This window comes from Marmota marmota, unplaced genomic scaffold (assembly GCF_001458135.2).
Source record: "Marmota marmota marmota unplaced genomic scaffold, marMar, whole genome shotgun sequence".
Lineage (NCBI taxonomy): Eukaryota > Metazoa > Chordata > Mammalia > Rodentia > Sciuridae > Marmota > Marmota marmota.
Window position 1 is genome coordinate 7724666 of NW_025999962.1, and position 10021 is coordinate 7734686.

At 60.5% G+C, this 10021-nt stretch overlaps 1 protein-coding gene across 1 annotated transcript in view; it reads right to left on the reverse strand.

Annotated features, from left to right (window-relative positions):
- The window catches only part of Cacna1i (calcium voltage-gated channel subunit alpha1 I), a gene marked incomplete at both ends in the record, with an annotated part of 82331 nt that overhangs the window by 19133 nt on the left and 53177 nt on the right, over positions 1 to 10021 (reverse strand). The window contains 11 exon segments of the mRNA XM_048802981.1: positions 553 to 621; positions 898 to 1021; positions 1661 to 1761; positions 2057 to 2199; positions 2438 to 2498; positions 3105 to 3307; positions 3929 to 4022; positions 4490 to 4645; positions 4787 to 4904; positions 5163 to 5348; positions 5897 to 6048. Coding sequence (XP_048658938.1) covers positions 553 to 621; positions 898 to 1021; positions 1661 to 1761; positions 2057 to 2199; positions 2438 to 2498; positions 3105 to 3307; positions 3929 to 4022; positions 4490 to 4645; positions 4787 to 4904; positions 5163 to 5348; positions 5897 to 6048 — 1407 coding nt within the window.

The window sequence follows — 10021 nt, forward strand, 5'->3', positions numbered from 1 at the left end:
AGACCGAGCCTGGGGGGCGGGGGCGGGGGCGGGGGTCAGGGCCCAAGGCGCCGCAGCGAGGGGGAGGGCGAGGGCGAGGGAAGGACGAGGTAGGGGTCTTCGGGAAGGGGGCGCGGGGACAGATGGGCTGGGCCAGACAGGTGGCGAGAACGAGTGGGCAGGGGACAGCTCCACGCAGACCCTGGGATGGGCGGGCAGTAGGCGGGGACGGGGCGGAGTCAGGCCCCGGGAGCCTCCCTCTAAGGTTCTCCCGGGACTTCTGGCAAACCCAAGGCGAAGCCACCGCGCTGGAAAGCGTCCCAGAGGGAACCTTTCCCCTGCTCCCCGCACCTCCAGCAGCTCCCCCGTTACACGGTCACTGTTTCTCCCTGCATTCGCCTTTCTGGCGAGGTTGTGACTCCCGGAGAGGGGGCCTGCCGCTGACCCCTCCGGGTCCCAGGAGCCCAACCCAGGGGCGGGCCCTGACTGACAGGTCAGTGACAATCTGCGGGAGGGGCGGGGCCTGGGCCAGGGGCCCCCCGAGCTGGGAGTGAAGGTGAAGCCCAGAGCAACCTTCAGTGTCATTTCGCCCACGAAGATGGCCGTGAAGATGTAGTTGGACACCGTGAGGAAGATGCGTTCCTGAAAGAGCCGGGAGATGCGGTGGGCCCGGGGGGCTCAAACCTCCCAGCCACCCGCTCACGCTCTCCATCAGCCAAGAGGCAGCCAGAGAGGCCAACACTTCTCAGTTCAAGGTGGCCTGTCCCTCCCAGAGGCAAGCTCCCTGCCACATCTCCCTCCCTCCACGAGCCAGGAGTCTGGCCCTGCTGAGCTCTCCCTTGGTCTGGCTCACTGTCCCAGGGCAGGCCTGGTGCTGCATCTCTCTGCCTGGCCTCTCTGAGGGCCGTGGCTACTCACAGTGCTGCTGGCCTCTATCTGGGGCCTCTCCAGGGCGATGGTGATGCAGTTAAGGAAGATGAAGGCCAGGACCACATAGTCAAAGAGCTTGTGGGAGATGATGGTCTGACACAGGACCCGGAACCTAGGCAGAGGCAGGGCACCACGAGTGTCAGTTTGCTTCCCATCCTGACCAGAGGGGAGGCAGAGGATGCAGACACACACACACAAGGGGCAGGATGGCCTAGAGGAAGTGATCCCTCTCCTCCTCTGGACACACAACAGGTGCCGATTTTGCATTGTTCAGGGTGCAGACCACACACCCACACAGCAAAGGGTACCCACCTTGCCTGGCACTTAAGGCTCTCTGAACACCGGCCCAAATCCCAGACTCCAGTCCTCTGGAGACAAGGACACCACATTTCCTAACACCCAGGTAGTCCCTCAGCTGCTCCCTCCTCCTGGACCAGCTTCCTCCTTCTGCAATCCTCTTCCCCTCTCCCCCTCCCTCCTGCACCCACTGGACTGTTATCTGCCTACAAAGCCCAGCCTCCTCCTCCAGGAAGCCTTCTGATGCTCCCTTCATGTGTGTACCCCAGACCTTTAGAGAATCTGCCCAACTGGGTGCCAGCACAGAACTGGCCTGGGCTACAGGAAATGCCCACTAAACCCCCTGTCCTGCCGCCCCCGTCTCTGGGGTATGGCCTTGCCCAGCTTGGCAGAGAGCTTTCCCTCCCACACCTTACCCCTACTCTAACTCCCACCGCAGGCGGGGCCGGCCCACCTGTTCTCCGGGGAGAAGAGGTAGACCGACCAGTCCTCGCGGACCTCGCACCAGTCAGGCTTGTAGACATCCATCATCTTGCGGACGCGGAAACACAGAGTCTGGAGAGAGGAGGACCAGCGCAGGAGGGTCAGCACCGCGCAGCGACCTATCTCTGCCCACCCGGTCTTCGGGCCAACTGGGCACTGGGCGATCTCGGAACCCCACCCCACCCCAGGCAGCGGGGAGCGCTTCCCCGGGGGAGGCCCCCCCCCAGCCCCCCTTCATTTTCTGGCCCCGCCCCTCGGACCACAATTTTAAGCCCCACCGCTCTGGCCACGCCCCCGGGCCCGCCCCCTCGAGCCCCACCTCTGCTTGCACAGCGCTCTTCCTGGTTCCCGAGGGATCCCCACTTACGTAGTCGATCTCCTCCTCGTCCTCCCCGCGATCCCGGCGGTCGTCCATCTTGGTGAAGACGTCCTTAGCGATATTGGGCATCCTACCGTTGCAGTCCTCGTGCCCGGGGGCCATGCCCGCCGCCCTCCAGGCNGTCACTGTGCCTAGTCCCAGAGATAGCAGTGAGCCACCCAGAGACAGAAACAGGTAACCAGGTGGTGGCGGTGGGGGGTGGTACTGAGGAAGGATGATAGGAGTTCCAAGCCAGCCTCACATCAACTCAGCCAGGCCTGTCTCTAAATAAATACAAACTAGGGCTGGGGATGTGGCTCAGTGGTCCAGTGCCCCTGAGTTCAGTCCCCAGTGCACAACCTCATTCATTTCAAGCCCCTTGATAAAGGCCATGCAAGGCCCAGGCCCCGCTGCGGCCCCAAGGTCCATAGTAGGAGCTCCGGGTGCTGGACTGCGGGGGAGCCAGGGCTCGGGTCAGCGTCCTCGCGCACACCCGTGGTGTGAGGCCTCCTGTAAGCCCCGCTGTGGCTCTAAGAGGGTCCCGGCCTGGCTAGCAGGCGACCGGATGTGTTAGGGGCTCCTCTCCCTGCTCTGCCTCTCATCTCACCCACGTGGACAAGTCCCCCTGGAGGTCTAATCCCTCCCTGCTGCCTCGTTTCCCTTGAGGAACTAGAGCACCTTCCTATTTTACAGGAAAGGAAACCAGGGCTGAGAAGAGTGGTAATTTGCTCAAGGTCACACAGCTCAGAGGTGACAGAGGCCAGATTCCAGCTCTAGTCTGCCTGACCCCAAATTCTTGACCCTACACATTTGCTACCAAGATGAAACCCAGTTCTGTGTGCCTGACCCCAGTCATTCCTGTTGCCAGGTCCTACTCTGGCACTGGGCACCCAGGAATGTGACAGACATGGTCCTGCCTGGCTTGGGGCAATCCCTGTCCTAAGCCTGTGCACCCGAGTGTGAGGCTGAGGTTGCAGGCACCCGGCTCTGGGGTCCTTCAACCCACATCCCAGTGGGGGAGGCCCTTCTGGACAGAGCCCCCACCCACAGGACTCACCAGGGAGCGCTGATCATAGCTCATCCGCCCCAGGGACATGACGCTGCTCTTGCGGGAGTCCAGGGCCACCAGCATGGGGTCTGGCTGCAGCGAGAGGCGGGACGCAGGGCCCACAGCCCCAGCAGGACCTAGGTGTCCGCCCAATGGGCGACTAGGGTCCAGGTGCCCATTGGGGGTCAAGGGGATTGGGCAGAGCTTGGGATCTGGAAAAGCAAGAGAGGGACAGATGGAAGACAGAACAGAACAAGAGCAAAGGAAACAAGACAAAGGAAAGGGTGTGGACATAACAGAAGTGGAGTACTTTATGAGGAGACTCCTCTACCAGGAAGCCTTCCGGGTTGCACCTCATCCCGTGTGCCTCCCCTGCACCCTGCCTCCAGGGCTCTGGGATCAGACCAACCTGGACCTTCGCCCAGTACGAAGGGAAGGGAGCCTGGCTTCCTGGCCCACGGCAGGAAGCAGGCAGTCTGCCGGGGCTACCCAGAAGCCAGGGCTTGGGTTGGAGTGGCTGGGCTCAAGCTGCCTCGTGTTACCAGCTAGGACCACAGCCCAGGCCACATCGGAAGGCCCCACAGCTCTACCCAAGAGACTGTGGGAAGGGAAGCGGGTGGGCAGCAGTTAGCCCTGTGGCAGGACCCCAGAGGTCCACGAGTGTCCTCTTTTGGAAAGTCAGCGTTTCTTTCAGGTAGTAACACAAAAAACAAACACAGAGCATTAGCACTCTCTGAGCCTGGGGTCCAGGGGAGCAGATGCTGTGCCCTGGGCCCACCTGGGTCTCCAGTGAAGGCTCCTGGCCCCCAGGTGACGAGTGGAGGCCTGTTTACCTCCGCTGCTGTCCAGGGCCTCCTGGAACTTGTCATACTCTTCCATGTTGGATGAGCTCTGGTCCTCATCGGAGTAGGAGCGGTTGGCATCCCCCTGGGAGGCGGGCGCCAGTCAGCATGCAGGGCAACTCCCCTCCTTCCCGCCCTCCTTCCCTCTTGGGTTTGCCAATGGGTGTTTCCACTCTCATTTTACAGATGGGAAAAGTGAGGCTCAGAAAGGGGAAGTAGAAGCTAATGAGGATCTAGGCCACAATCCCCCGTCTGCCCGACTGCACGCATTCCCAAAGCCTTGGAAAATGGAGGGAGCAGGATCCAGAATTCCAGGTCTCAGGGCTTTAGAGTCTCAGAGATGGGAAGACCTAGTCCTTCACCCTCGGGGGAGAAACAGGAATCCCAGACGCAGGCCCCAGCTGCGTACCTCCTGGGACGGAGGCTCCCTGCCTCGTGGGCAGCCCTCCTTTGAGGACATGACACAGCCCCCCACCACCCAGGCTCCCTCTCCCCTGCCTAGAGTCTTGCAGGCCCTGCTGGGGGCGCTTCCTCCCCCAGGGCTGTGGTCACCTCGGCCTGGAAACCCTCCACCAGGATGGCCACCAGCAAGTTGAAGAGGACATAGTTGCCGAAGGTCATGAGAGCGACAAAGTAAAGGGAGGCCCAGGGGGAGGTGGAGGCCATGCCGTTGTAGAGGACGACGTTCCAGTCCTCCTGGGTGAGGATCTGTTGAGGGAGAGACGAGTCAGTCCTGAGGTCCCCCAGGGCCACCTCTGTCTACCAGGAGGGATGGGCACTGTCAACCTCAGCCCCACCCCATCCCAGGTGGTCTGCTGCCCAGGATCCCCTCCCCTGAAATGCACCCACCTGGAACACTGTGACAATGGCCCAGAGCAGGGAGTCAAAGTTCTTCCTGTCAGGAACCGTGTCTCCCGTATCCGTGCGGAGGCTGAATTTGCAGCCAAAGATGTGCATCCCGAGGATGCTGGGGGGGGAAGGGAGGGAGGGGGCGGCTCGAGGGTTCCCATCCACCACGCTCTGCCTTCCCACCTGGTTTGGTCTCAGGCAACACAGTAAGGTGGGGAGGTGGGGGCGGGTGACAGTGTTGGTCCCATTTTCCAGAGGAGAACACGGAGACTCCCTGGGAAGAACCTGCCCAGGGCCACAGGAATGTACTCCCCCATGCTCCTGCCCACAGCCCTGACTGGCCCTGTAGTGGGGTCCCCGGGTGGGCAGGGCTCACCTGAAGATGAAGATGAAGAGCATGAGCAGCATGCAGAAGGTGGCCACGTTGTCCATGGTCTTCATGAGCACCACGAGCTGCCGCCGCAGCGCGGGCATAAAGCGCACCAGCTTCAGCACCCGCAGCAGCCGGAAGGTGCGCAGCACGGACAGCCCGCCGTCTGCCTGCCCCACGATCTCCCAGATGCTGTGGCCAGCCAGCAGGGGCGCAGGGCCAGAGGGAGGCCAGGCCGGGAGGACAAAGAGACAGAGAGCTTCCACTCATCCACTAATTCATTCGCCCAAAGGTAACGTGCTGGCTGCGGCTCCAGGGACCCCCCACCAGGAAGTCATGGCCAAAATCTAAAAACTCCATAAACGTCGCTGTCCTCTCTGGAGGTTTAATGCTTCCTCTGATTACAAATATAAACGGCAAATCACAGAGATTTAGCAGTCCCGAGGACTTCTTGGGCAATCAAAATAACAGATATCTTTATGTTACATGACAGTGGGTGGAATATTTGTTTGTTACGTGCATCCCTCCTTTAGAGTGACGGTAGTCACGGGCCTGCCGCTACGTCTTGTTATTTAATGCATTAATCCAGAAGCATATATATTGCTAAATCAAGAATTTCAAAAATATATATATTTGGATGACGGCCTCCGAGTGGTTGGCTTCCTTCATCACCTGTGCACTGGCTGGATCCGAGCACTGTCCCCTGCCCTGCTGCAGAGCAGGAGGTGGGGGAGGGGTACCTGATGATGACGATGATGCTGTCGAAGATGTTGTAGGGGTTCCGCAGGTAATCAAAGAGCCCGAAGGCGGCCAGCTTCAGGATCATCTCCAGGGCGAACATGCTGGTGAAGACCACGTTGCAGATCTCCAAGATGTTGGTCAGCTCCTCGGGCTGTGGGGGCACAGCGGTGGGGGATGCGTGACCCCAGCAGGCCAGACACAGCCCTATGCAGAACCACCATCATGGAGGCTTCCAGCCCATACACCCACTCTCAGAGGAGGACACTAAGACCCAAGGAGGTCAAGGAAGTGGCCAAATGGACACCAGCTTCCCATGACCCCCTCCAGCCGCAGACCTCCTCCTGCCCCTGGATCTTTGGCCTCATGCTTGTTAGCAGCAGGTGATAACTAGAAAATGGCACCATTGAAAGAGACCCTGCTATCGGCCATGACTTGGGGCAAGGGACGGGTTCCCTTGGTTGGACGCTAAGTGGCTGTGCAGCCCACTTCTGAGCCTTCGTTTCCCTGTCTGTAAACCAGGGGTTAGGCCGGCTGCGGTGGTGCACATCTGTCATCCCAGCAGCTCGGGAGACTGGGGTGGAGTGGGGTGGAGTGGGGTGGAGGATGGCGAGTTCAAAGCCAGCCGCAGCAACGCAGTGAGGCCCTAAGCAACTCAGTGAGTCTCTAAATAAAATATATAATAGGGCTGGGGATGTGGCTCAGTGGTTGAGGGCCCCTGAGTTCAGTCCCCAGTGCACAACCTCATTCATTTCAAGCCCCTTGATAAAGGCCATGCAAGGCCCAGGCCCCTCTCTCCCCTCCATGGTCCCCCTGGGACCCAGTGAAAGGTCTGGTTTGTGCTCACCACGGCACCAGACGGTTACTGACTGGATTTTGGAGAAGGGAGGGACCATTTGTTTGGCCCTGATCATGGGCCCCTCGCCGAGCTCAACCCCAGCCCAACTACTGACTCCCCGGACAGCTGACACTTCTGTTTTATAATGAGAAACTGAGGTTGGGCAATGTGGACTGACTTGCTCAGAGCCACCCAGCGAGGACGTGGCAAGGCCGGGCACTAGTCCAAGTCAGACTTGAAGCTACTGTCACATCACAGCGCACCACGCGACCCCCTTGTTCCTTCCTACAGCATTCTGTACTGAGGGCCCCTAACGTCTGGGCTCGTGCTATGGCAGTGGACACGCTCACACACAAGTGCAAATCCCTACACGCCACAAGCCAACCAGCTCCCGCGAAAACCAGGGAGCTGAGTGCAGTTTGGGGGAACGAGAGTCGGTGGGGCCGGGAGGGTTTCTGGAGCAAGTGACATCTCGGCAGAGACCTGAAAGCTGAGAAGAGAGCCCGTGACAGGGAGAAAAGAAGGTGCCCAGAGCAAGGGCAGCGGGAGGGGGAGCCAAGGACCACGGCAGGCCATCTCCGTCCACCAGTCCAACCCCTCCACGGAGCAACAGGGACCCTCAGAGGCCCGGCTTTATTCCATGTGGGTTCAAAAGAGAAGGAAACCAAAAAAAAAAAAAAAGAAAGAAAGAAAGAAAAGCAGCCTGGCAGCCCCCGCACAGGCCTGGGATCTAGTAGAACTGCCGGCTCCTCTCAGCCCAGGCAAAAGGAGAGGCCCCGTCCATCTGTGATCACATCTGACTCACAAAAACGGTCCCACAGGTGAGAGAGGCCCAGAGACGGCCCTCTGGGAGGGCTTGGATGCCGGTGTGAGCCGCCCGTTTCCCAGCCCACCCAGGCCACGACCTGGAGACGGAAAGCCAGGACGTGGACAGCCCAGGGCCACGATCACGGTTCCCGGCCACACACGCCACACAAGCTTCTGCAATCCCTGCGAGGAGTGTGGCTCCCCGAAAGGTCACCCGCTCCCCTCCCTCCGCCCCCGCAGCAGCTGTTTCTCGGGCGGCGCACACCTGTGAATCTGTCTAATGGACCATCCATCACTGTGGAGCACACTCATCCGGGAGAGGCAGGCTGGAGGGAGGGAGACAGATGACTAGACACCCAGCGGGGAGATGTCAAGGGGGTGATGTGGGAAGGGAGGCAGAGATGGACAGAGATGGACAGAGACAGACTCAGGAGAGAGGCGGACAGTGGACGTGCCACTGGAGATGGCTCCGCCCACCCAGTGGAAGCGCTGACAGAGGTTCAGGGTGGGGGCAGGGGCCAGCACCTCCTGCTGAGATGCCAGGCTTGGTGGCCCCAGGCTGCCCCTCCCCTGGTCACTTCTGCAGGGTAGATATAAGTGTGGGCAGAGGTCTGTCAGCTGGCCCAGGAGCCCCTGCAGCCCAGCGCAGCCCCTTGATGACAACGGCAAATGCAATCTGTGCAGCTTCCCGCCGGGCCAGGTGTGCATCCTCTTGTCTAAACTGAACCACCTGATATTGCCCCCATTTTACAGGCAGGAAACCCGAGGCTCAAAGAGGAGAAGTGACCGCCAGGGTCACGGCCAGGCAGTGGTGGAGTCAGATCTTGAAGCTTCCTCTCCCTTAGCCCCGCCCCACCCCAGGGGCCTTCACCTGCCCACTTCTCTGACAGGCTCCAGCTCAGCCCGGACACATCACTCCCAGGCCAACGAGCCTTCCATGGCTCCCCACTGCTCCAAAGATAAAGCTGGCTTCGAGGCCCTTTGTGGGTGAGCGCCACCCTGGCCCCTGGGCCGTCTGCCCTGTACCTTGTGCTCATCTTCTCATGGACTCAGGGCCCTTCGGGGGATGCCTGTGCTCCTGGTCCCTGTGGTTGTGTCTGCCTGGCTGGACTCACAGTCATCCCTCAGAATCCACCTCCATTCCCCCTACCCGGACCCTTTCCTGTCTGCAGCCCACGCTGGTACCTCTCTCTCAGGCCCCCACAGGGCCAGACTGACAGTCACTGAGCCACCCTCTCTCCTCCTCCCAGAGTCGCCCTCAACCTGGGTTGGCAGTGACTTCACAGGAGGTGCAGCGGGAGGCCAGAGCAGGACTTGAGCCGCTGCTGACTCCGAGCCGTGAGTGCGGCACCCTAGCCAGGGTCAGCCGAAGCCCAGGGAGGCTCCCTGCTCCCTGCCCTTTCAGCACAATCCTCTGTTTCTTCTCCATCTTCAGACCCTGGGGGCAGCCTTGCCTAGCTTGGGAAGAATTATGGCCCTGGTGTTCCAGAAGAGAGGGAAGCTGAGACACACTGTCCTGGAAGCAGCAGTTCCTGACCCATGACCCGTCTCCAATGTGACTGTCCACCACTGTCCTCAGCACCTCAGGCCCAGCTCTGCCCACGGCCGACAGGCCACAGGAGCCGGCCACTTCCTTCTCTCCCATCTGCTCAGTGGGTCTGAGGCACCCTTCCTGCCCCACAGGACTGGGTCGTCACACGAGGAAGAGTTGTGACACTGTGACATCAGATGATGGGGAAGGCATCCAACTGCCTGACCCTCCTACCCACGGTCACAGCCACAGCCACAGAATGTGCCAGGTCCGCCTGCCTCCCAGGGCTCTCCAGGGACTGCACCACCTCCCACTTCCTGAGACACATGCTGACCCCTGTCCCCTCCAGCCCAGTCCCTGCAAGGAGCAGCCTCCATGGCCAGGAGAACCTGAACCAGCAAGCCCTTCCCTGGGGACAGCGTGGGAGCAGGGGAGGCCACCTCTTTCTACAGGCGCCACCTCAGCGGGGACTGCTCAAAATAAACTTGGGGGCGGATTATTTCCCGCCAAGCACTGTCTGGGAGCCAAGGGAGAGGAGCAAAAATACCAGCGGCCAGGGCAGGCCCTGCATGGAGCAGCTGAACAATGGCTGCCACTCTGAGCAGCTTTAAAAAGAATGTTTTAAAAATGCTTCCTCCTCCTCGCTTTTTCTTTAGCTAATTAACTTTCTGAGGCTCCAGACAGCGGGTGGCGCGCTCACCCAGGGCTGCGGTGCAGGGCTCCCCCGCCAGACTCCCGGCCTGTGGGACTCAAGCACCTCTGTGCACCAGGCTTCGTAATGTAGCTACCCACGTTACGGGGCCCATGCGCCACCAAGATGGAGGCTCCAGCTGTGGGGTGCTGTGGCTCACCCAGGGCCACCCTGCAGAGCCAGGGTTGGAACCCAAGCCCAGCCTAAAGGACTTAGCCTTTCTGAGCACCGCCTTCCAAGTGTGCGGGGGGGGGGGGGGC